The sequence below is a fragment of the Pogona vitticeps genome, chromosome 4, assembly GCF_051106095.1.
Source record: "Pogona vitticeps strain Pit_001003342236 chromosome 4, PviZW2.1, whole genome shotgun sequence".
Classification (NCBI taxonomy): domain Eukaryota; kingdom Metazoa; phylum Chordata; class Lepidosauria; order Squamata; family Agamidae; genus Pogona; species Pogona vitticeps.
The window spans coordinates 10786602-10813715 of record NC_135786.1 but is presented as its reverse complement, the minus strand read 5'-3'; the positions used below and the strand labels follow the sequence as shown (position 1 = coordinate 10813715).

Sequence of the window (27114 nt, the reverse complement as noted above, 5' to 3'; positions counted from 1 at the left end):
TTAGGACAGTTGGGGCCAAAGCATGGAAACATGGATAAAAAGCGGTGTTTACCAGGATCCAAAGATCTAGGTTCTCCCATCCCAGGTTTCAACTCCTCCTCCCAGTGTTGATAAAATATAAACTGAATTGTAGATCCGGCCTGCTTATTTTTATGGAAACTATAGTAACTTCCCTGTATTAACTTACTAAGACTTGGAGGGTTTGGATATATAGTCAAGAGGCAGGGACAGCTAAGAGACAAATTACTGTGATAAACAAAGATGTTTTGTAGTATTCTCTTCAGGCTGGGTGTTTTGAGGTGTTATTAATATTATTTATTAAAATATTTTTATTCTGTTCTACATCCAAAGATCTCAAGGTTGACCTCAGCTTAGTTGAGAAAAACAACATCAAAAGAATGCCAAAATAATTCAAACTATGTAATGCAACATAAACTATTTAAAACTTAATCAAAACTTGCAACCCCAACAAGCAAGAACCAAGCCATGATTGCTGGCCTCCAGAAGAGAACAGCCTTAATTGTGTTCTGGGACAGTGTATTGAGTTCAGAATGGTAATATAAAACCTTTGCTTGAATGTGTGGGAGGTGATCAATGTTATAATTTTGTGGTCAGGCCCAAATTAACTTGTTTACACCATAGTAACTATGGTACACAGTAACTATGTCACTGACTATGCTTTGACTACACATTGTCTCAAATGCTACTTGTTTTGTGGAGTTTTTCCTGTACAGTGGTGCTTCGCTTAGTGATCGCTCCGTTTAGCAACAAAATCGCTTAGCAACGCTGTTTTAGCGATCGCAAAAGCAATTGCTTTGCGATGTTCTCTATGGGGTATTTTCGCTTTGCGATGATCGCAGGGAAGCGATCATCGCAAAGCCCCCATTTTCGCACAGCTGATCGGCGGATTCAAAATGGCCGTCGGGAAAAAACATGGCCGCCTGCTGTGTTTAGGGATGGATTCCTCGCTTTAGAAGCACCGAAAATGGCGGCGCTATGGAGGATCTTAGCTCAACTGTGAATTTTAAGCCCATAGGAACGCATTGAAGGGGTTTCAGTGCATTTCTATGGGCTTTTTAATATCGCATAGCGACATTTTCATTCTGCAGCGATTTTTGCGGAATGAATTAACGTCGCTAAGCGAGGCACCACTGTACGTGCATTTCAAATCTTGGTTATGAAAATCAAGTGGCTTGAGATTTTAAATGGGGGAATAGTGAATGAGGAAAGGGTTAAGCATCATCCTCTCTGCCACATATTCTCTCTTGATCAATCCCACTTAAAATCCTTTTCTGTTGACTTAATGGCTTTCTTACATGAATTCGTTATGTGTATTTGAATGGGTTCTGGTTCAGTTTGTTGCTAGATCACCACTATTTGGATGGAAAACTTTGTAGGTCTTCAATTAAAGGATTGCATTTTTAGATGTGGATTACAATTAAAATATTTCAGCCACTTTTGTGGTGATGTGTTGGCAGGAATGTAGGTCTATGGAGATGCTTTTAAATATTCAGTAGAAGCACAGACATCTGTTCATTTAATCCAGCCATCTTTTGGTGTGAGCAGTTACCAGTTACTTCATTTTTACATTAATACATAACTTCAGGTCTACCTCCTTTCTTTTACTCAATTCACTGTTAGGCTCTCATCTGTTCAAAATATTTGTTGTTGTTTAGTCATTAAGCCGTGTCCAACTCTTTGTGACCTCATGGACCAGAGCACGCCAGGCCCTCCTGTCTTCCAATGCCTCCCGGAGTTGAGTCAAATTCATGTTGGTTGCTTTCATGACACTGTCCAACCATGTCATCCTCTGTCGTCCCCTTCTCCTCTTGTCTTCACACTTTCCCAACATCAGGGTCTTTTCCAGGGAGTCTTCTCTTCTCATGAAGATAGTGGATCCTCAGCTTCAGGATCTGTCCTTTCAGTGAGCAATATTCAGAATATTACATAATAACTAAGGGTGAATACTGCTGAGCATTCCGTGAATGTGGAATGTGGAAGATGGCCTTAGAAAAATTAGACTTCAGTTAATTTCAGAATTTTTATTTAGCTTCAATTTTATTTCCCCTGGCATCTGATTAGATTTCTCTTTTTCCTCCCAACAGGCATAATGAAGCTTACACATGGACTAATCCTACTTGCTGTGTACATAATATAATTATTGGAAAACTATGGATAGAACAATACGGAACAGTAGAAATTATAAACCACAGGTAACTTCAGTTTAAGTTATTCTGTGTTTTCTAAAAATTGGAAGTGGAAAGTGTTCCTTTTTGATAATGCAAGAGACCATGTAATCACTGTAGTGTCAGGTATTTTTGTGTTCAATGTTTTGTAATTAGCGAATGACTTGGGTAGATGCTAGTTTCTCTGTGCTTTACTGGAAATTTTCTTGACAGTTTTCCCCTTGCAAGATGCAGAGTTTTCTCTGTCACATATATGGATTTTGAGCCTGTTTAAAAAGTTAATTTCAAAACCTGAAGAGCAGTCAAGTGGAAGCAGCTCTTGCACCCCAGTGCACACTCTCCCACTGTTCTCAGTCAGCTTCTTTTCATGTGCTGCACTCATGATACTGCTTATAAACCTTTGTGCTTTCCCTTCAGAGAAACTTGCTGAACATTGTTTCCTTATCTTTTATCCCAGGTTGGGGTTTTTTCTTGTGTGTGTGGGGGGGGGTGGGGTTTGCTTTTTTGATGATGGTGGTTTGGGGGGGGTGTATTTTTTGCTTGGGGGGGTAACATTACTTCTGGCCCTTCAGTGGTTTCGTTTTTGGCCTACTTATTTTGTCTCAGAGCATATGACACTTGGTGGCTCTATTCTGCAAAATAATAATAATAATAATAATAATAATAATAATAATAATAATAATAATAATAATAATAATAATAATAATAATAATAATAATAATAATAATAATAATAATAATAATAATAATAATAATAATAATAATAATAATAATAATAAAAAGGGTACCAAGCTACAGTATTCCCTTCTGAGGGACTTTCCTGTCCCCTCTTGTGTTTGGAAGAAGCACACAAAGTTGAAACAGACAGATGTTGCTAAATGTTTACTAAGTGGGCAGAGGATGTTGCCTGGATGGTCATCTGTGCTTTTAGACAATCAACCCTCCACCCCCACTGTGGTACTAACTCTCCTTGACAGATGCTTAGCTGGATCTTGTTCTGGCTACTTCTGAGGGACCGGTGTGGCTTAAAAGGAACTGAGCAAGAATTACAGGAACACACTCTAGGAGCATGTTCCCACCTTGATTACTCAGTGCTAGAAGGTTCCAAATGATACCTTGAGGTCTTCATGCAGATGCAGACCCTATATGTATGAATGCACAGATGGCCACTCAAAGAACCAGGGTTGTAATAAGTAAACTGTCTTTTTTTGCTTCCAAAAGACTTGTGCAGATTTGACACACAAACTTTACAAGGACATCTGCACATAGGTCTGTCTCTCAATTTAGCATCTTTTGTAACAAACCTTCTAACTCAGTGGTCCTCAACGTTGGGCCTCCAGATGTTCTTGGACTTCAACTCCCAGAGATCCTGACCAGCAGAAATGGTGAAGGCTTCTGGGAGTTGTAGTCCAAGAACATCGGGAGGCCCAAGGTTGGGGACCACTGTTCTAACTGCTTTTTGAGTTTGGAATTGAAATACTGTATCTGTCCATATGAAGTGATTTATCCATATGAAGTGCCCCCTTTTAAAATACTGTAGCCATAATTTGGAAAACATTTCTAGCTGCGTGGACAGTGGATACACATGTATATTTTCACCCTGTCGTTTTTATTTTTCTAAAGCAGTACAATATATCTCAGACGATTACTGAATGACTGTGATGATCACAGCACTAGAAATAACACATTTGTTTGTATCTAAATCTAGCACCGGGGTACTGGCTTTTCTAATGTGTTGACCTGACTTTTTCTTCTGCAGTACTGGAGATAAATGTATCCTTAATTTTAAACCATGTGGGCTTTTTGGTAAAGAGCTTCACAGAATAGAAGGCTACATTCAGGACAAAAAGTAAGTCATGCGTATATACTTTTTCAATAGTTATGCTCCACTATGCTTCTTTCATTTGAGGAGCCATTAACAGCTCATGTATACAGATATACCTATCTATCATGTTTTCCCTGTTGTGTAGCAAGCTTTCTTTCTTTCTCTCCACCTTTATCTCTTTTTCTGTAATAACACAGATGCAGCACTGATGAAAAGTAGAATCGTAATTTTCTTTTTCTTTTTGAAACAAAGGACTCTCAGGAGCAAGACATTGGGACATTGGTTAAAATCCTGTTGTGTAAATTGATACTGGCAAAACTCAAACTGAGTGTTGGAAATACTTAATTAAAATTAATGGAAAACTTCCTATTCCCACCCCAAATTTTCAGTTTCCAGAGCTCCCTAGTGCTCCTTTTTGCCATGGAGAAAGCCTTTGAGAGCAGTGGTACGTGGATTGGGGAGCACTTAATTGTAATAACAAAATTAACATCTAGATTACCACTATGGAGATGATGGACTGCTGCAAGCAATCCAGTGGTGATTTATTGTGTTTAGGCTGCCTCCCCACCCCCATCCCAGAGCTCCCCCCCCCCGGGCAAAAAGGAGCCCTCGGGAGCCTCAGAACCTGAAAGGGGGTGATAGGAAGCTTTCTGTTAGTTTAAATCAAATGTTTCTGGAGCCAAGTGTAGGTTGTACCAGTATAAATTTATGCCAGTCAGATTTTGCCCATTGTGTTTGAAGATGAATAATCAATTCACTTTTCTTTTTCAAAAGCCTGCCCATTATTTTTCTGTTTGAAACTTTGCTGCAGGTTGGGGATGGGCATTGACATTGTGACTCATTGGCTCCTAGTGGAAATGAAGAAGAATAGCTGCTTGCTTCTAAGCTTGATTTCTGTGGGGAGCTTGGACCTCTGACCCAAAAGGGGTCAGTATGTACCCACGCATGACCCCCACACAGATCATGTGCAGCTCCTGCGTTTTAGCTGGCATTGTGGCAGGCTTTTCATCCCTTCAGATTTTGTTATGGGACTATAAAACAGATCATTCACATCACTACCTTAAGTGAATATTTTATATTTGTTGCTAAAATTCTGGGTGTAAAATAAATACAAGATTATATTAGAAAGCTGCATTGCTCCTTTTTTTTCTGTTCTGAAATACCAGAAGTTACCAGGCCTAAGTCAACACAGAACCCTTATTTTCCAGGCCTTTATTTTTTAGTCATATTCATGGTGGAAAATGGAAAGTAGAGTAGCAAACATTTTTGAAGAGACATTTCCTGCTTTTTCACTTTAAGCACTTATGTTCTGACAATTAGTTCGTTTGTTGTTCTAAATGCAAGAACTGAACCTTTCTAACGGGACTGCAAACTAATCTTAAAGGGAAACAACGTTTTGAACTCTGTTACTTTATAGAGTTTATTTTACTTCCTGTGTGACCCACATACAGACATTTACCATGTCCTGATGTTAAATGTTTTCCCCACTCCTTGTCCGTGTTATCTAATGGTAGGAAAGCAAAAAATGTGCCATGTGATGTTGTTGGTACAGAACGTGAGTGATCTTTTTTGTCATAGGGTGAATTCAAGATAGTGTCATTTTCTCTGGCAGTCTTTGTTGAGAATAAAATAACGTTTGCTTCTGAGTGAACTAAATTCAGTCTAGGTTTTGGTTAAACTTAGATATGTACAGAGCCAGAATTTTTTTACTGTCGATTCTTTAAAAAAAACAGTAAGAAGAAACTTGCCGTGATCTATGGCAAATGGACAGAATGTCTGTGGTGCATTGATCCCTCCACTTATGAAAATTACAAGAAGAATGAGCGGAGAGGCGGTGACCAGAAGAAACCAAAGCCGGTAATCTTTATGTTGAACTAGCAGGAGGAAAAGCTGTGGCCTTCCATGTAAAGCAAGATGCTTCTCTGTAAATGAAACATCAGCAAGAACCAAATTCTTGCAGTGCAACCTGGAAATGTGTTTGATTGCCTTTTTGACAAGGATCAAAACTATCAAACTTTTGTGCTCAGTGAACCTCTAGGGTGGTGTCCAATACTGTTTTTCCATATATGGAAGGCAATTTGAGTGAGCAGAAGCTTTCTATTAGTAGATGAGCAACGAAAAGCATTTTTGTTGATTTTGCTCCTTCCTTCTGCAACCCCCCTGTGCCACTACTTCCAGTTTTCCCTAGATACCTGGGAGGATCTTCATAGCAGTATTGGGGGAGGCAAGAGAAGGGGGGATTTGCAAAAACAAAAGTCACATTCTTCTTTGCATTCAAGAAAGAGTCTTCTGACTCAAAGATGCTTCCATGGGGGGGGGGGGAGAAGCAGCATTGGATAGAACCCCACTGACTTCAGTGGGAGGTGTAGAAATTCAATATTTTCTGAAATGAGCACTGGGCAAAAGCTAATATTCAAGATTGATTCGCATCTTGTCTTCAGATATATAAGGTGGGGTAAGATGTGCTGGGTATATTTTTTACCAGTAAACCTGTAAATTGAGCCTGTGCTGTTAAGCGCATACGTTTCCTGTTCAAACTTTTAATAGAGCCTTTAATGGAGTCCCCCTGTGAAGAATCGAAATATCTCATTTTCCTCCCACTTGTTCTGTTCTCTGCTGATCACAAATCTCCAAGCACCAAGATATCATTTTTTAATGTTCCAAAAAAATCAAATCGTCTTTCTTTCTTAATGAGTTTGTGTTTTGGGAGATGTCAGCTTAATCCGATATTTCCTGAGAATGTATTTTCTTCTTACCAGATTGGTTTTTTTAAAAAAACTTGGTTTAAGTTGCTCTCCATGGTATTATGGCAGAAAATGGAGAAAATATTTTAAATAAATATTTAAACATTATTTAACCATCAAAGCTCAATAATAAAAGTTTTAAAACTTTGTCACTCAAAATATAAAGTAGTAAGCAGTTGCAACTTCATCTGCCACATGCATCCTACTTACTAGTGTTGATTGTTTCACTAATTAGGAGCATCTGATGTATCATTAGCCCACTGCCCTCCTACTTCTTGCCTGAAAATAGATTTTATACCAGTGTAGACTCCCAGCCAGTGTTATTAGCAATAGTATAATGAGAATGTAAGTCCAGAGGACAGGAACTAGCAGTGAAAATACTGCAGATGCCACAAGGGTACACTGGTGAGCAGGGAGCGGGAATTCTTAACTCTTTATGTGAATTCTTTGCAGGGACATTGTATTGATATTTTGAATGCAGTGAAATAAAGCGTAAAAGAGAAATAGATTATGAATGAAGAAAAAATAACTGGCAGGATTGTTTGTGAAAACGAGACATGAAAGTAATGAGACAACTGCCAACAAACCATGATTTGTTGTAATGTAGATGAGTTCAGGTGTTTCAAACTGCAGGATAGCTCAGTGATTTAGGCATGGGAATTTGATTCCTCACTATGCCTCCTTGATAAGGTCTGGACTCGATGATCCCAAGAGTCCCTTCCGGCTCTGCAGTTCTAAGATTAAGATTCTAAAATCAAGATTTCCCCCCTGCCCTTCTTCCTCTTGCATGGCCAGCTCCAGAGAACCCTGCTTCTTCTTCATGGTCTCTGTGAATTCACACTAATGGGTTAATCTGCGCTTGCGTGGAGCAACCTCAGAACTTTCTAGCTTGAGCACATGGTACTGGGACCTCCCCACACATTGGCTATAACTTTTACCCCCCCCCCCCCGGCACTGAGTGCCTCAGTTCTTTTTCGACTGCTGCTGTTGCAGCTTCATTTGGAATTTCGTGTGCTCAATCAATCAGTCAGTCTTACGTTTCCCTCTCTTCCTTGGACCTCCCTGGCTTGATTCCAGACTGTTGACCTTGCTTTGCAGCTGAGTTACCTGCAAAAAGAGAAAGAAATTGATTAATTGTCGTGTTGCTTACTTTGAGTTTATGGCCTCGCCGGGCCTCTTCAAGAGGTGCGAAGTCTGCTCAGACTAAATTTCCCTCCCCTATGGACATTCCCATTGTTTATTTTGCCTTGGGGAAGAACATCAGGCAGCCGTGTGCACCTTTTAGAAAAACTTTACAAAGCCGGCTATGAAGTTGAGGTTCCAATGCCTTAAATCATTTCTTTGGGAGAAATCCCTTTCACCACCTCAAACTGCCTCTATGGATTCCCCAAAATCTTTGCAACCGTCTCTGGCAGCTTCACCTGAGGTTGCAGCCCAGAAGGCATTGAAAATGGCGGCCAAACCAAAATCGTCCTCGAGGTTGACAGCCGCAGCGTCAACACTGTTGCAATCTTTGACATCAAGTTTGAAGAAGAAGAAAGCCCCTAAGCCTGCTGAAGCTGTAGAAGTCTCAATACCGAGGCCGGAGATATCCCAGCGACATTGGGCAAGCCCCAGTGTACCCTCGGGGGAAGAGGATGTATCCTTGCAGCTGCTGCTGCCATCCCCTTCTGTCAGTGATATTCCTGACTGGCATAACACCTCTTTGGAGGTTGTTGAATTGGCACAGGCCAGCCCGCGTTCTTTGTTGGGCTCATTGACACAGCAGCCTGCAGCCTCGCCTCCGCCACCGGCTCTGACTGAGGTTCCTCATAAGAGAACCCATAAATCCCGACACCTGGAGCCTCCTGAGCAACCGGACCCATATAGCCGGCAGTCGGATCCGAGGGGGTACCCTGCTCGTTGAGGCCAATGGCATTACCTTGACTACCCGCCAGCGTACAGAGTGGAGGACTTTGAATGGGACCTGCCTTTTCATCCAGGACCCTGTCGATATGACCCTTACCCTTGGTATCGACACCTCGAACCCTATGCTCAGCCCTTCTTCGTGGCTCTGCCTCAGTGGTGCGAAATTGCACCCGAGGCTTAAGAAGGCTATATTCCTCCGCCTCCTCCTCCTCAACCTCACAGGCACCTGCTGCTGACCTCTGCTACCATTGGAGGTGCCAAGCATTCTCAGCTGGCGTCTGACCCAAAGGTGGGCCATGCAGCCGGACCCGAGGCAAGCTTGGCTCGAGCCCGAGCTGGAGAAGACATGTCCCCAGCTCCACTAGAGGAGGCACCTTATTCCCCTTCTAACGATCGGGACTCTGATTCACAGGTGTCAGAGGGAGAGGAGGACTCACTAGCTAATATTCCTACTCCTGTGTCGGACATGGCAGACAACCATCCTCCGTTGCCATTAGAGGATTACTCCTCCTACTCCCACCTCATACACTGAATAGCAAAGGTCCTCGAGCTTGATGTTGAGGTACCTGCAGTTAAGAAAACAGATAAGGTTTATGAAGACATGACTCAGGAACAGACTCCTCCAGTATGCCTCGGATTCATCCTGTCCCTCTCTGAACTCATGAGAGAGTCATGGCTTAAACCTTCCACTTCCTATCAGATTCCGAGGAGGATCAAGGATCTGTATAAAGTGTATGGGGCTGATACGGATTGCCTCTTAAAGCACCCTCTTCCGAATTCCTTTGTTGTTGACAGCACACAAAACAGGGCTGGAATTGTTCTGCTACTTCTCCTTCTGACAAAGAAGGATGCAAATTGAATGTCCTAGGCTGCAGGATGTACTCTCTAACCTCTTTTGTCCTCAGGGTGGCCAACTATTCTGCTGCCATGGGCGCTTACCACCGCCATTTGTGGAATTTGGCACTGCCTATTCTGGAAGCGGCTCCTGAGGATGTTAGAGCCCAGGACCTGTTATATCATCAGGAGGCCATGGGACTCGCAAGACATGAGCACATTGCCACCTGCCACACTTTAGAAGCAGCTTCCAAGCAGTTGGCCACTGCCATCTCTCTACGCTGTCATGCTTGGCTGAACTCTGCTGGCATTTCAGAAGATGCCAGGGCATGGATAGAGGACCTGCCATTTGATGGAGCAAGACTTTTCAATGAAAAGACCTATGAAATACTTGACAACCTTCTCAAGCTCCGGAAGACGGCACAGTCGTACTTCGGGCAGCAGCCTGGTCCAAGAGGCGTCTGGAGGCATTCTTACCAACCTAGGGGGTATCAAGATCGTCAGAGGCCTCCAACCTGCACCTCCTAGGCAAGTGGGCAGGCAGCGCCCCCGCAAGCAAAACCACCGACAAGACTGCAAAAACAAGCAGCCTCTTTAATGCTTACAACTTCTCTATTGTTGGCCCCTCAGTCCGTTTGGCCCCTTTCTTGCACTCCTGGTATTCCATCACATCTGATCCTTGGGTGTTATTTATCATAGCCACTGGCTATGCTATAGAATTTGATACTCTCCCCATCACAGGCTATTTCAAGTCCACCCACCCCCCCCCCCCCCCCCCGTTTTGGAAGATGAAATTCAGGCCCTGCTGGAGAAAGATGCTATTATTCCTGATGTTTCTGTAGGTTTCTGTTCAGGGTATTTTACCATCCCCAAGAAGGATGGAGGCCTCCATCCGATTCTTGATCTTCGCAGCCTGAACTCTTTCATTACTCCTCGTAGATTTCGTATGGTTTCCCTGGATTCTGTTATCCACATGTTAACGTCACGGGGATTAGTTCATGGTGAGTGGCCTCAAGGATGCTTAATTCCGCATTAGCATCAGGTCAGAACATCGGCGTTTTCTGAGGTTCTCAGTAGGAGGTAGAACCTATGAGTTTAAAGCCCTCCCCTTTGGTTTGTCCACTACATCCAGGGTATTCACTAAGTGTCTAGCTCCGGTGGTGGATCACTTACATCTCTTGGGAGTCACAATTTACTCATATTTGGATGAGTGGCTCCTAATAGCTGAGTCCCAGTCACAAGCTCGTAGACACATGAACTTAACACTTTCCCTCTTGTCAACATTAGGACTGAGAATCAACATAGAGAAGTCCACTTTGCACCCTACCCAATGTTTGAATTATATAGAAGCTACTTTGAATGCTTCCTTGGTTTGAGCCTTTCTCCCCAAAAATAGAATTTTGAAGATGCAGTCTGTATTATGCTCCTTCTCCTCAGGTGCATGGATCCCTGCCCTCAAGATCCAGCGACTCTTGGGGTTGATGGCATCCACCACAGCTGTGGTGCAACATGCACGGCTGAAGATGCGGTCTCTTCAGGCCTGGTTCCTCTCACTCTTCTCAATGACTCACAACCACCAACTGCTGCAGGTTACGCCAGAGCTTGCTGCGCAGCTCGATTGGTGGAGACTCCTTTCCAATTTGCTGGTATGAAGACCTTTTGGCCTCTTGACTCCTATGGTCCAGGTCACTGCGGATGCCAGCTCGACAGGCTGGGGCACTCATCTCAGCTGCCACACAGTTCGCGGCCACTGGTCTTCAATGGAGGTTGGCCTTCGTATCAACGAACTGGAGCTCCTGGTGATTGCCAAGGCATTTTGAGCCTTTGAGCCCTTGCTCTATAGTCGTGTAATCCAAGTGGCGTCAGACAATACCACAGCAGTTTGTTTTATAAACAAACAGGGTGGCACTCACTCATTACACCTTCTGTTTCACATCATCGACCTCTGGGAATGGTGCTTTGTCTTGTCCGGCACATATACCCAGTGGCTGTGCATGTAGCAGGCAAAGGGAATTCCTTTGCAGACCATCTGAGCAGGCTACAATCCTGCTCCTACGAATGGGCTCTAGATGATGCAACCTTTTGCCACCTCTGCTGCCAATGGGGAACTCCAGAAGTAGATGTTTTTGCATCCCAAGCCAAAAGAAATGTACCAGGTATTGCTCACGAGCCGGCGTCGGCCACCGGTCCTTAAGGGAAGCATTTCTGATGCAATGGTCATCTGGCCTCCTTTACATGTTTCTACCCATTCCTCTTAGCAGTAACCTCAGCGTGGAGGGCTGGAGAACTAGCTGTGTTGAGGGCAGACTCTCCATTCCTGCAGTTTCACCCAGACAAGGTGACTCTGCATCCAGACCTTACCTTTCTCCCCAGGGTTTCATGATCTTTCCACTTGAATCAACCAATTGTCCTTTCTACTTTCTTTTCCTCACCATTCGAAAGGGTTCTGCACTCCCTTGATGTCAAACGAGCTCTCTCATATTATATTCACTGCACAGCCACTTTCCATACAGCACAACAACTCCTTGTCACCTTTGCTGGCCCTCTATAGGAGCACCAGCTTCCTATCGAGATGATTGTCCAGACCATCTGCTTTGCCTATGATTTAGCTAAGATTCCTCTTCCAGGCCCAGTCAGAACTCTACAAGAGCTGTATCGTCCTCAATGGCCTTTCTCTGCGGGGTAGGCATTGCAGGCATCTGCCGAGCTGCCACAAGGGCCACTCCATCTACCTTTGTCTCCTGTTACCACCTAGATATCTGGGCCAAGGCTGACACTGCAGTGGGTTGAGCTGTCCTGGCTTCTGCACTTTTGTGATGTCCCTCCTCCGGGTAAGTGTGTTTGCTAGTCACCCATTAGTGTGCATTCACAGAGACCATGAAGAAGAAAAAGAGGTTACCTACCTGTAACTCTGGTTCTTTGAATGGTCATCTGTGAATTCACACTCCCCTCCCTTCCTTCCCACTGTCTGTCACATGTGCCATTGCATGCTGGCCAGCAGCGGTCGGTTCCATGGAACTGAGGCACTCTGTACCGGAGGCTGAGTTATAGCTAGCATGGGGGAAGTCCCGGCACCATGTGCTCAAGCTAGAAAGTTCCAAGGCTGCTCCACACAAGGGCAGATTAACCCATTAGCGTGAACTCACAGATGACCACTCAAAGAACTAGACTTACAGGTAGGTAACCTTTTTTTCTTCAAGCCAAGAAATCATGATGTTATTTTGGCTTGCAATGCTGGTTAGCAGTGATTGTTTCTTTGCTCGGATTTCACTGGCAATTTTGGTTAAGAATTTATGGTATAAGTCTTATCTGCTTGGAGTGCAAAAACTAGAAGAAAACAGGGAGAGAATGGACCTTTTGCATTCACAATTTGTTTACACTGCAGCAAAGAGTGACTTATTATAGTGACCCTACTAAATCTGATCTGTATGGAATCCTGATAGGTGTTGATTGGGGTTGGAAAAGTTGAACCTGACATTCTTCTTATTTATCATAAGCAATAATGTCTTTGTTTTAAGAATGATGATGCTGAAAATGATGAAGCTGATGATATGCCAGAGATTCAAGAGACAGTGCAAGTTGTACCTGGCAGTAAGCTACTGTGGAGGATAAGTGCCAGACCACCAAATTCATCTCAGGTAAATTGCTCAGGACTTGGTATGTTAGGGACAGGGTTGCATTAATGGAACAGGATTTAAAAGATACAGTGGGGTCTTGACTTGAGAACTTAATCCGTATTGGAAGGTGGTTCTCAAGTCAAAAAGTCTGTAGATCAAGTCTCCATTGACCTACAGTGCATTGAAAACCGATTAATCCCGTAACAGGCCGTTTTTGTTCCATTTTGGTTTTTTTCTGGTCTGTAAGTCAAATCTCAGTCTGCAAGTCAAACCTAAATTTTGCGGCCAAAGAAGTCTGTAACTCAAAAAGTCTGTAAGTCAAGCCGTCTGTAAGTCAAGGGTCCACTGTACACAAATATGAAGAGACATTAGAAAATAACTGTGATGCTGTTTTAAAATGAAGTGTGTGGGTTAGGGTTTAACTTCTCTTGACTCTGCAACATTTTAAATTGATGAAGAGCCGGAGGACATGCAATCCATTAGGAGAGCCACAGAGGCCCATTCTTGCCCTAAGGAGCTGGGAATCACTGAGCAAAAGGAGACTCACCTTCAAACTGCAATTAATAGATTTGCCCTATAATTTTCTCCACATATCTCTACTGTTTTAATTTAAAATAATCAAAACTCAAAACATCATGATAAACAACTGACAGTCTTGTTGATCAATCATGCCTCTGTAAATTGCAGTGGCTTGTGATAAATGTATCTTGCTATTGCTAGCTGAGGTGAACTGTTTTTAGTAGCTATCAGCAAAGATGGACTGTAAAGACATGTGGATCAATCCATCTGAATATTCTGTTTAGCCGTCTGCATTGTCTCCTCAGTTGCCTGATTGTAATAAGGGTTAGTAATAGCATCGCTGAAGTTACAGAAATAATATAAATTCTGCTGTTGTCAATTTGGTTATTAGTCATCAGGTTTTGTGAAGTGTCATTGTGAAAAGCTTCTTCATTTACACAACAATGCTGTGGCTGTAGCAGACAGGCAAAGAATGTATCAGAGTATGTATCAAGAATACTTAATAGCAACAAGTGGTGTTGATTTCTATACTTAAGAGTGTCTCTTAGTTTCTTCTCAAATCTTTCATGTGAGGCAGTGGTTATTAAAGATTCATTGTACAACAGACTTTTTTTCCTGCAGTACAGAGACTGGTCATTTATGTTGTTCCCATTATTGGGCCATCCTACTGTCTGCTTTTGAAATGATTTTTATATCTTTGTATAAATATCATATTTCTTTTCTCAATGTAGCTTGATAGTGTAGTCTCTGGTAAGAGAGCCATATTAAGTTCTGTTGGCTGTATTTAGCAAAATACTTCCTAGTGATGGCTTCAAGATTCCTCAAGCTGTTAGAATACACTGGTGCCCATGTTAAGATTTCTTCAAGTTGTCTGGGTCACATGGAGTTGTGGAAGCTTCAGTGTAACTCTTCACTATCTACTCTTAAGTTATCGGCACAATCTGAGTTGTGGGATTTTGTGGTAAGGTATTATCCTTAGATAATAGGTTTGAATCTCATTCTTATCAGATGATGTTGATAGGTGGGAAGAAACATCAATAATGTAAGATATGCAGATGATACTGTAGTCCTGGCAGAAAGCAGTCAAATTGCTTACAATTTATGGCAATCCTATGAGTTAGTGACCTAGAAAAGGTCCTGTCATTAACTTTTCTGCTCAGGTCTTGCAAATTCATGTCTGTAGCTTCTCTATTGAGTCAGTCCATCTCATATTCAGCCTTCCTCTGTTCCTGCTCCCTTAAATCTTCTCTAGCATTATTGTCTATTCTGTGATGTGCTCAAAGTATGATAGCCACAGGTATAGTCCTTGATTTTATCTAGCATACATTCACTTGTCTTTCAGGTGTCTATAAAGATCTCCTTTAACACCACATTTTGAATGAACTGGATTTTTTCCCCCTGTCAGCTTTCTTCATTGTCCAGCTTTCACATCCACAAGTAGTTTTTTGGAATAATACCATTATATAACATTGGCCTTGGTCTCTAGGGATGTATCCTGACTCATAAGGATTTCTTCTGGCTCTTTCATAGCTGCTCTTCCAAGGCTCAGTCTTCTTCTGTTTCTTTTGCTCTCATTGGATTGATGATTGAACTGAGGTGTAGCAAATCTTGTGTAATTAGTTCAATGTCTTCTTTGTCAGCATTAAAGTTGAACGACTTTTCTGTACATAAACCAAGGAAGAAAATCTTAAGAATGCTGATGATTAGTTTCCTCCCTCCCTTTTTATTATTATTTCATGGAGCACAATGTCTTTTCACCAGTCCTACTTTAAGAGCCTTAGGGCCTAAAAATAAATGTCATGCCACATTAAAATCCTAAATTTATTTTAGTTTTTTTCATAAACAATACATAATAATCCAAAAACATAATACTTACCAACTCACCAAAATACAAACCCTGAGGAACAAAAGAGAGTTGAAGGCCACACTTTGAGAAGAGATGCTACTGCTACTATCATAAACAAGAGCTTCAGGAAGTGTCTATAACGGAAGGTCCCCCCATTCTTGAAATCTCAAAAAACAGACCCAGAGAGTATCTCCAAAGTAAAATTCAGTGTTAGGTGTTTACAGTTCATTAAAGAACAGGAAGGAATTAAGCAAACTCTTTCTGCCCTTTCAGAGCTGAAGTTTTTCACCTAAAAATCTGGTCCACTTCTTTTTTCAGAAAGACTCTGTTTTTGCTATTATATCCTGTTTGCCTGAAAAAAGACCTAACCTGTAAATAAGCCCTAGTATGATTTTTCAGGATGCTCATAATATAAGCTCTACCCCCAAAATAAGCCCCAGTGAAGTAAAAACCCACCCTCCACCCTTGTGTAGCAACCAGAAGATGGCATTACTGTATTTGAATAAATCTAGATTGTTATACATGACAAAAAGAAAACATCCCCTGAAAATAAGCCCTTATGCTTTTTTGGAGCAAAAAATAATATAAGATCCTGTCTTATTTTCGGGGAAACATGGTATACCCACCATTACTGTTTATGCACTTTTGGAAACACTTGCTATTTCGTTTTGTTATGTTTGTTTTGGTCTTAACTATAATCCTGTTTTTGTACTTTCTTTTTTGGCCTTTCTCAGTAGCTTAAATTCATTGCTGTTTTCTGCCATACCTCTTTCAGATAAGATTTTGAAATTCCACAGGTTGATCAGTATAACCACAATAGTACTCCAAGGAAAATGGGCTTCCAATTCAGTACTCACTAATGGCATCAACAGTATACTACAACCGCCAAATGCCCTATTCTTTAATACGTTTGCATTGAACTCTTGTTGCTGGACAAACACTTGTAATGTTTTGGGGCAGTCCGCATCTTCAGCTTGCAGGCTGAAAGAGCATCTCCTTTTGCTGTAGTCTGTTTCTTGAATGATGGACATGTCCTTCTAGCTGAAAAGTAATTTGTGAAACTGAGGAGCCATTTCATTTTGCTCCTGTCCTGCCTCTGCAGGTCATGGTCTGTGTTTTGCTAGTGTCTTATTGCCTTGTCATTTCTGTATAGACTTGTGCTTAAATTCTATCTCAAAGGTGTTCTTTTATTTATTGGCAAATTCAGTGTTCAGCCAGTTCATACAGGTCTGAAACAAATGACTCAGTGATTTCTGCAGGCAGCGTAGCTCTTTCATAAAAACAGGCTCTTTTCAAAATGGAATGCATTTTTCTGAATTTAGTATATCAGCTTTGGCGAAATTGTTTCAGTCATGTTTTCAGCACGGAGAAATGATGCATGAATGTTGATGGTTTCTTTGCCTACAGTATATACTAGTGAACTTGAACAATTGATTTCTCCCCTTTATACACCTTTATGACTATGTGAAAGCAAGTTAACTTCCTTATGTTCAGACTGAAGCACAATGTTATTAATACTGAAGACTTCTGATACTGGAAATGCTGCCTTTTTTTGTCTGTATATTTCATTTAGAGATAGATAGATAGATAGATAGATAGATAGATAGATAGATAGATAGATAGATAGATTGATTGATTGATTGATTGATTGATTGATTGATTGATTGATTGATTGATTGATTGATTGATTGATTGATTGATTGATTGATTGATTTCAAAGTGAAATTGGTTATGGTGAGCTTAAGATTTGACTGGATACTTTCCCTTTGAATTTCTTTCCATGAAGCAGAACGGCATGGCGGTGGACATGGCGTGAAAAGTTTCTAGAACAAAAGGGTATATAATGCCCTTTCCCTTGGCACCACTTTTTGTAATTCAACTGTTGTAAGCTGCTTTGGGTCTGTTGAGGAGTAACATGGGGTAAAAATTAATTAACTAAGTAAGTAATTAATTAAAGAAGTAATTAATGAATTGCTTCTTTAATTAATTAATTTTTAGCAGCCCCACAATCTGCTTTAAGGATTACACAATCAGCTTTAATTAATTACATTAATTCTGCTCCTTAAAGCAGCTGTGTGGGGCTGCTAAGGAATAGAAAAGCACGCTCTGGTTAGTCAGTGTGTATATCTACACTGTTATTAAAATCTTTACAGTCAACCTGAGATACCTCTTACACAAAAGGCAAGGAAACTGCACTCTCTAAGCCTTGTACAAATGGGTAATGCCACAGTAATTGTTACCGTAAACTAACCATGTCGTCGTATTTTTGTTTTTACCTAAGATGTACAATTTCACTAGTTTTGCTGTCACTCTCAACGAACTAGAAAAGGGCATGGAAGAAGGGTTGGCTCCCACGGACTGTCGGCTGCGACCAGACATCCGACACATGGAAAATGGGGAGATAGGTACGTACGTGTGAGTGGGTAGAAATATGCAGGTGTCTCTGCGGGGTAGAAATCTTCAGCAATTTTATTCTGCATTTTGTTAATTTAATTTCTTCTCAGGACAGAGTCTGATCCCTTAGGCTTAGGACATGAAAAAGAGGTTTTTTGAAGGATGGAGGATAGAATGGCTTTTTGAAGAAATATCTCCCCCATAGGCTATTTTCCCCATAACATACCTGTTTTTCATATTTTAAATATTAAATAACCACTGTAGTATTAAATATTAGAATAAATAAGCACTTCAATGATATGTTGGCTTAATGTCAGTTGGTTTCAACTGGCTCTGTCTAGGGATTGGTGTGGTTGTTTCTCTCTGATTAGCTCTCCTAGACCTGTCTTTGTAATTTGGAGGCTATGCTGCCATCTTCCATTTTGGTGCAGTTGCTTTGAATGGGCAACTATCAGTGGACCATAGGGATGTCCCTCATCAAGGTTTGTATAGGCAGATTCCCCATAATGATTGAGTTTGCTTCCCTGGATAAATTGCTAGAATCTGAGCCTGATTATCTTTCAGTGGCCAAAGTTAATATGGAAGTTTGAAAGGATGGAGATTTATTTAGGATTGTAATCTCACTATCTGTTATTTTTAGATCTATGTTTGCCTTTATTCTTTTGATTCTGAAGTGTTTAGAACTGACTAAACATCTGGGGGGAAAAGTTGTGCATTATGAATATGTGTTAAGCTTGTTCTGAAAATGATCTGGACTTTGTTTCTCTACCTTCTGTTCCTTTTGTACTTATTCTCCTTATTTTGTGAAGTAATCAATCCCTATTGAAATGTCTGTTAGATCTGGCTAGCAAAGAAAAAGAAAGACTAGAAGAGAAGCAGAGAGCTGCCCGTAAGGAACGAGCAAAAGATGAAACTGAATGGAAGACAAGGTAACTAACAGGAGTGGGGCATAAGATTGACTGTGTTCACAAGGTGAATGGAGTAGTAGCCAAGTAGCAGGTCAACGTCTGTTCTTACTTGGGTTTTTTAATTGCCATGTTTTGATACTTTCACACAGACATTTGTGCCTTTTAATTAACAGTAGGAAGGAGAGAGCAAATTAGTGTACGTTAAAACGGTCTGAAGCTCAACATCAAACAGACTAAGATCATGGCCACTGATCCCATCACCTCCTGGGAAATAGAAGGGGAAGATATGGAGGCAGTGACAGATTTTACTTTCTTGGGCTCCATGATCACTGCAGATGGAGACAGCAGCCATGAAATTAAAAGACGCTTGCTTCTTGGGAGGAAAGCAATGACAAACGTTGACAGCATCCTAAAAAGCAGAGACATCACCTTGCCAACGAAAGTCCGCATAGTCAAAGCTATAGTTTTTCCTGTAGTGATGTATTGAAGTGAGAGCTGGACTATAAAGAAAGCTGACCGCCGAAGAATTGGTGCTTTTGAATTGTGGTGTTGGAGGAGGCTCTTGAGAGTCCCCTGGACTGCAAGGAGAACTAACCTATCAATTCTAAAGGAAATCAACCCTGAGTGCTCACTGGAAGGACAGATCCTGAAGCTGAGGCTCCAATACTTTGGCCATTTCATGAGAAGAGAAGACTCCTTGGAAAAGACCTTGATGTTAGGAAAGGGTGAAGGCAAGAGGAGAAGGGGACAACAGAGGATGAGATGGTTGGACAATGTCATCGAAGCTACCAGAATGAATTTGACAGAACTCTGGGAGGCAGTGGAAGATAGGAGGGCCTGGCGTGCTCTGGTCCATGGGGTCACGAAGAGTTGGACACGACTAAACGACGACAAGCAATAATTTAGTAAATGAATGTTTAATTAAACTACTGTGGACAGTGCTAGTTGCCCTGTTGACATAGTGGGCTGTGTTGTACAGGAGGGTGTGGGTCCTCTAGAGCACTGGTTCTTAATCTTGGGTTACTCAGGAGTTTTGGACTGCAACTCCCAGAAGCCTTCACCACCAACCGTGCTGGCTGGGGTTTCTGGGAGTTGCAGTTCAAAAACATCCGAGTAACAAAGGTTAAGAACCACTGCTCTAGAGTTAAGGGAGTGCAATGTCTCAGCGGTAGAACGCATGCTTCTTTGCAAAATATTCCAGGTCTATTCTCCAACATTTATAGGTAAAAATGGGATACACCCATATGATCTCTGGAGTTACTGCCCGTTTGCGCTGAGTGAAAGAGACCACTAGTCTAATTTTATATCAGGCAGCTTCCTGTGTTTTGATAATATCAAAGTACTTCATGTGCAGGGCCAGTAGTGGTAGCACAGCTGTCATACATAGTGATAGAGCTTATCATTTTATCACATAATCCAAACCATGTATCCCTGGACTGCTTCAAGCCCAAAAGATCCATTAAGAAGTCTCTGAAAAAAATTCTGGATTAGTGGTATGGGGCTATAGCACAAGATTCCACGTTCTTTAATTCCCCTTTCAATGTATATCACTATCAGAATTCATTTCTCCAAACCTTTGAAGATTAGTACTGTTCTTCTTTACTGCTGTGTCTAACAGCATTTCTTCTTTCCTTTTTCACAGATGGTTTTATCAGGGCACTAATCCATATACTGGGACTGCTGACTGGTTGTATTCTGGAGGATACTTTGATAGAAACTTCTTTGACTGTCCAGATATATACTGAAATCTTGAACCCAGCTGCGTCTTCATCCAGGATCCAGCGATACTCGGCCGTTATCATGACTTGAGAGCACCCCTTTCTTAAGAAATGTTTCAGTGAAAATTGTCAGCCACTGATTAAGGATTTGTCATTTAATTTTGATTGCCAAAATATTTAAGTGCTGCTGTTTGTTTACCTGAAGGAAGAAATGGAGAGTATCATGTTTCAGAGGAAAAGCAGCTTGCATGATTCTATTTGCTGCCCCTGTTTGTCATTCTACATTTTATCTTTGGGCCAGAATTAACATGCTGTGGCCAGTGGGGAGGCAGATCCTTTATAAAATGTGAGATAAGAACCAAATCATTTCTTATATTTCAGTGGTAAAGGATACAATTTATGTATTCTGCGCTTGGAATAAGAATGATGGATCGGTACGACAGAAGCTGGTAGCTATTGGAGAGGTATCTAATGAGAGGCGTAGTGACAGGCATTCTTGTGAGCCTTCTAAATAGTCTATAATTTTAAAAGATTCACAACTGTAGCAGGTAGCATTCGGCTTAACTTTCAAAAGCTTTTACTGTATTTTGGCTCAATCTTTGGCCACTGTGATTATCAGTTAAATGAAGTACTTGTGATACTTTTAAAAAACAGTTATGTTGAGTGTTGGGCATAGCTTCCAGATGTTGATAACTAAACCCCATCTGTATGAAGTTTTCAGAATGTTTTGTTTTTTACACAGAGGAGGCTTTGGAGATACTAGTAGCATCCTGGGTTTTGTGAGTGTATCATGTTAGAAACCATGCATTTTTTATTATGGTCAGACACATCTTTGTCTCTAGTACTGCTTTTGGCAGGCTGACTTTATTAAGGATTTCCAGGCTTATTCACAAACATGCACACTCTTCTTTTTTTAGATTTAATATATCTGCAAAAGGTTTATGTTTATTTTAGATTTTTTATTGCATGTTCTGAAGCATTCACCGCATCACAATGGACAGTACATCCTTAAAAAGCAGTTTTCCCCAGTACCCTTTTGTTAAAGCTGAGCAATATAATGGAAATTTTCATTGAATTTCTAGCAGCTATATTTTTCTTCAGAGTTGATTTGTTTTGTTTTTTAATTTAAAAATGTGAAAGCTCTATGCTCCTTGAGTTGAAAGTGTTTTCCTTTTTTATTTCACATTTCTAGAAGAAAAGTGAATATTACTTACATACGATATGTATGGGCTTTAAAACGTTGGGCTGGTAATTTTGACTTTTTTTAAAAAAAATGTTTCCAGAAATGATTACATTTGTATTTTAGTTTACTTAATTTACTCTGCCACTAAATTTATAGTAATTTGAAGAGGACACTTAAGTAGTTGTGTATTTGATTATAATCTCTTTATTGTGCGGAGTTATACCAGTGTGAGCATTCTTCATTTATTGCATTATATTTAAAGGAGGAGTAGGGAGAACATACTGTTAGACTTAGATTTGCATCACCCCTCACTGTTAGCCTTGAAGGCTAGGGTTGATGGAAGTTGTAGTCCAACAGAAGTTTGTCACCATGTTTTAAAGTACTCAGTTTCTTTGATATTCACATTGCTTTTGAAGTTTTTTATTTGCAGACATTAATCTGAGGCTTGGATGCCTAAAATCTCTCTAAAGAGGAAAAGCATCATAGATGTGAATTTCAAAAAATAACTGTTCGCTTATATAGGGATTTAAGAAGAGCATCTGCGAGGCAGAAAAATTGAACTAGCATATTTAATCACATTTCATTAAGCTGTCCAACACAGAGGTTACCCTGAAAACATTCAAGGCAATAAAGTACATTACTACTTCTGACTAGTTTACCTTGTTTTTAGCACTTAACTTCATGTTGTTTTTTGGGTATAATCTGCCAATTATGACAAACTTCTTCGTTTATTTTAATGGATTTTCAGAGCGCCTGGTGAATGGCTTCTCTTCAGGCCAGCTGATCGTATAGCTGCTCACTGTTTTGTATCTAATGCCTGAAATTCTGTTTGTAGAGCTACACTGGGGGAAGTTGATGATGTCATTAGCTGTGGTGATTTTTCAGAAATAATTTTTTTTTTTATCCCACTGCCTGAAAGTTCCATCGGATCACTTCTGTTGTGGGAAAGCTATTAGGAACTGCGAGAAGGGGAGGCACTTTTAGTTTCTCAAAATCAACACTGTCAGTAAAATCCTTCCATCTGCAGCATGCAGCTTAAGTTATGGAACAGAATTTAAATATTAGACTCTTTCCTCTTGTAGCATATCAATATCCAGATTCCTAATATTGTCAGCCAGTGTGTATGAAGAATTAATATATTTTTCATATATTAAAATATGTTTTATCAAGCACTTAATTTGCTTCACAGAGCAGTACATTTTATGTTCTGTCTCTCTTTTCCCTGTTCAAGAGTTTGTGGGCAGTCGGTGGCCCACAATGAATTGGGCTCCACCTTCTGCATCAGTAAAAAGACTTCTAGATCCATCCTGTCCCAAGTGTTATGTTGTTATACCTGCAGGTCTCAGAATCAAAATATCGATGATTAAAGATAAGCCCTAACTTGTGTAGAATAGACTTCAAATCCCAACTACAGAAACCTGTGTGTAGAGACTTGTTTGTGTCTTGACATTTACTTCACCTGTCAGATGGAGGCACCTATATCCCTCTGTCAGTAGGCGCATGGTACAGCAAGATTCTGAGCCAAAATCTGTATTGAAAATCTCACTTATCCTCTTTGGCTATACAACTAAATGGAGACATTTTCCACGAATACTTAGAATGAATTGAAGATTTTGAATTTCAGAATAAGCATAGTTGGCCTGACCATTAAAAAAAGTTTACAGGGATATCTCATCCTAATTGCACCATGAGATCAAAATGGCATCTACTACTCTCTGAAGTGTTACATTATTTAAAGTCTGTGCTTTACTTTTATTTATGGTGTATTTAGTTTGGTTTCAAAGGAATATTGTTTTCCATCATGTTTTTTTCTGTGTGGTCTGTCCACGTTCTGTCAGTCATGCCTACACGTTCAGTTATCCCTCTTTCCCAGACATGTACCTTGTTAATGTCTTGGTTGCCAGATGATTCTTATATAAGTCTGTTGAAAACATGACATGCAGTAAAGCCACTGGAGTTGTCACCAAGCCTGAGGGAAATTGTGGGAGGTGTAGTTTAGGTACTGCTTCTCTGTAAATGATGAACTGTCCTAAAAATATTATTTAAAAAGTACAACTTACTCTCCCATATTTAGATCTTTAATTTCTAATCAGTCTCACTGATACATCCGAATAGATTAATGTCGAAATGTACACTAATAATCACTGAAGCCCTTAAAACCTTTTATCTACAATGCTTTTTTAATTTGAAACATTTTTACCTGTTTGGTTTATATTATGCCTCCACTTGTTATTCATGCTACCTTCATAATTAAAACACTGCCTTACAAAGTTGATAATTTAACACCTCCCTGTGGGGGGGGGGGGAAAGCACTTTTAAAATTAATCATGTTACATATAAAGGTAACTTAACTGAATATATTTTTAAAACATGGAGAATAGTTACTTGTTTTCTTGGCTGTTTATGTTCGTTTCTGCCTACTTTGATTGGTTGATTTCAATTAAGACTTGCACACACGAGTCCCAAGCGAGGGGGGTTGCTGGGTAAGTACTCAAAGATTGTCATCTGCATATGGTAGTCTGTTGAAAAGTAGGTATCCCCCGTCCTGCTTTAGTGTTGGGGAGAACTGCACACATACGTTCCTGCTACCTGTGAGGAGCTGATTGTGACATTGAAATAAACATGGGAGCTGTCTTGTAGCCATAAGTGTTGATGTGAACATAAGGCCGAGCTTTGGTTGGGGGTGTTGGTGTTTTCTGTGCCAGTGGGTAACAGCCTTCAGGACAGATGAAACATTATCTCTAAGCAGTGGCTAGAAGTAGGCCAGACAAGCAACACTAGAGTAGACCAGATCTGACTTAGCATGATTGCAACAAGCAATTAACCTGCAATAAATCCAGCAGTGAATTCTGTAAAAATGTAATGTGTACATACAACTTTGATAATCTTCACTCAATCACTTTTTTTCTTTTTCAACATGCAATAGAACTGACTACTGTGTTGATCTTTTATTGATTCTGCCAGTGTGGCGGATTTACGGAACACTACTGTTACACAGAATCCTCTGGCAGGATGACAGCATCTGTTTAAACAAGAGAAAAAGTGAAATGTTAATTACAGTATTTGCTTTATCTTTATTGCTCCTGAAAATTAAATGGAAAACCATGAAAAGTGCATCTTCCTGTTGAACTGAGTTGGGCAAAACTTTACTTGCTGCAATGTATGTAAATACAATTTGGGTTGTCATGCACCTTGCCTGCAATTTGGAATGGATTATTCAGCACAGAGCTGTCTTGACTTGCAGTGTATTTGCTGATCTTTTGTTCAGAGACTAGAATGCAAATTTTGGTTAAGTTAAAATCTCCCCATAATTACAACCTAGATATACTTTAAATTTGGTAATTATAAATTAATGAATAAAATATATGATACTGCAGACATTTTTCATTAGATTTCCAGTATATATATTTTGCTCCCCAAAATTCATTCACAGTTTTAGAAAGGGTGGTCACATCATTAACTGTAACATTCATGTAGCTTGTGGTTTTGACTTTTTTTATTTTTTAGTGTTATAATCATCCAAACAGTCCAGGTGCCTGGTGTGATCTTTAATCTTGTTCACTGTACTCTGTAATTTAATGTTGCAAATAAAACAATGTTCCTGATTATGTAGTGTTTTAATTCTTATGTTAATTTGATAATGTACTGTAATATTGCCTCTCAAAATTAAGTATGTGGTTTGGGGTTAACTGTAAAATAAAGCAATATTTAAATTTATGTAAAAGTAATGATTTAACACAGAAATTGATTTTTAGTATGATTTTTATAGCATGGAAAAGAGTAAACTATATATATATATATATATACACACACACACAGACACACACACCAGTCTCCAGTTTTCCAGTCTACTCTCTGCTGCTAGCGACTATTGCTATTCTGTTTTGCCTTACTTATGTTGCCATACCCCTGTTAATAATTTACGTACACTGCACAATCCATCTGGAATTTTTTTGGTCCAAAACTTATTTAGAATGAACAGGGGGTTGCATGACAGCATCATACTGATCTGGTTGTGCAATCTGTATGCGTGTGAATCTCCAGCTTACTTGAATGAGGCTTGTACTGGATGGTAATACCTGGCAGGCGGTACCCACTGTGGTTTTTGCCTTACCCATGTTGCATGAGAATGTTGGAGGATAATAATAATAATGAAAATAAAAAGGCTTTAGTGAAATGGATTTATTTTTATAATATTTAATAACAGTCAATACCCATCTATATTAACTATTCAAAATCATATTACCTTTTTAGAGGAGTCTGTACAGGTTTGTGGACTTAAAATGTTAAAACTATAAAAGTGAATAAAGGATGTTTTGGAGAAGACATGTGGTTTGTTCCCTTGCTTGCTCATCTGAATTGTTTTTCAGTAAACCACATTCAACAAATACGACTGTCCTCTGGAGACTTTCTGTAAAATTCCAGCTGATAGAGATACCTTTAGCCAAACTGAAAGACTGCCCATTACCGAGTGATTCTGTTGTTTAGTCATTAAGTTAGGTTCGACTCTTCGTGACCCCATGGAACCAGAGCATACCAAGCCCTCCTGTCTTCAACTGCCTCTCAGAGTTGGGTCAAATTCATGTTGGTCGCTTCAGTGACACTGTCCATCCATCTCGTCCTTTGTCGTCCCCTTCTCCTCTTGCCTTCACACTTCCCCAACATCAGGGTCTTTTCCAGGGAGTGAGCACTCAGGATTGATTTCCTTCAGAATGGATAGGTTTGTTCTTGCAGTCCGGGGGGACTCGCAAGAGTCTCCTCCAGCACCACAATTCAAAAGCATCAATTCTTCAACAGTCAGCCTTCTTTATAGTCCAGCTCTCACTTCCATACATCAATACAGGAAAAACCATAGCTTTGACTATGCAGACTTTTGTTGGCAAGGTGATGTCTCTGCTTTTTAAGATGTCTAGGTTTGTCATCGCTTTCCTCCAAAGAAGTAGGCGTCTTTTAATTCCATGGCTGCTGTCACCATCTGCAATGATCATGGAGCCCAAGAAAGTAAAATCTGTCACTGCCTCCATACCTTCCCTTTCTATTTGCCAAGAGGTGATGGGACCAGTGGTCATGATCTTAGTTTTTTTGATGTTGACCTTCAGACCATTTTTGGCACTCCTGTATTTCACCCTCATAAAGAGGTTCTTTAATTCCTCTTCACTTTCTGCCGTCAGAGTGTTATCATCTGCATATTGGAGGTTGTTGATATTTCTTCCGGCAATCTTAATTCTGGCTTGGGATTCATCCAGTCCGGCCTTTCGCGTGATGTATTCTGCATATAAGTTAAATAGGGAGACAATATACAGCCTTGTCGTACTCCTTTCCCAATGTTGAACCAATCAGTTGTTCCATATCCAGTTCTAACTGTTGCTTCCCGTCCCACATATAGATTTCTCAGGAGATGGATAAGGTGGTCAGACACTCCCATTTCTTTAA

The 27114-nt window shown here is 40.4% G+C and overlaps 1 protein-coding gene across 2 annotated transcripts in view; it reads left to right on the top strand.

Moving 5' to 3' along the window:
* OSBPL2 (oxysterol binding protein like 2) overlaps window positions 1–26007 on the top strand; it is a 76727-nt gene extending 50720 nt beyond the window's left edge. For both annotated transcript variants that reach the window (XM_020808113.3, XM_078392115.1), the window contains 7 exons: window positions 2106–2213; window positions 3945–4034; window positions 5744–5867; window positions 13015–13134; window positions 17760–17883; window positions 18711–18801; window positions 20423–26007. In XM_020808113.3, the coding sequence (XP_020663772.1) occupies window positions 2106–2213; window positions 3945–4034; window positions 5744–5867; window positions 13015–13134; window positions 17760–17883; window positions 18711–18801; window positions 20423–20525 (760 nt within the window). In that variant the 3' untranslated portion in view covers window positions 20526–26007. The remainder of the gene's footprint in view (window positions 1–2105; window positions 2214–3944; window positions 4035–5743; window positions 5868–13014; window positions 13135–17759; window positions 17884–18710; window positions 18802–20422) is intronic.
* Window positions 26008–27114: the final 1107 nt, after the last annotated feature.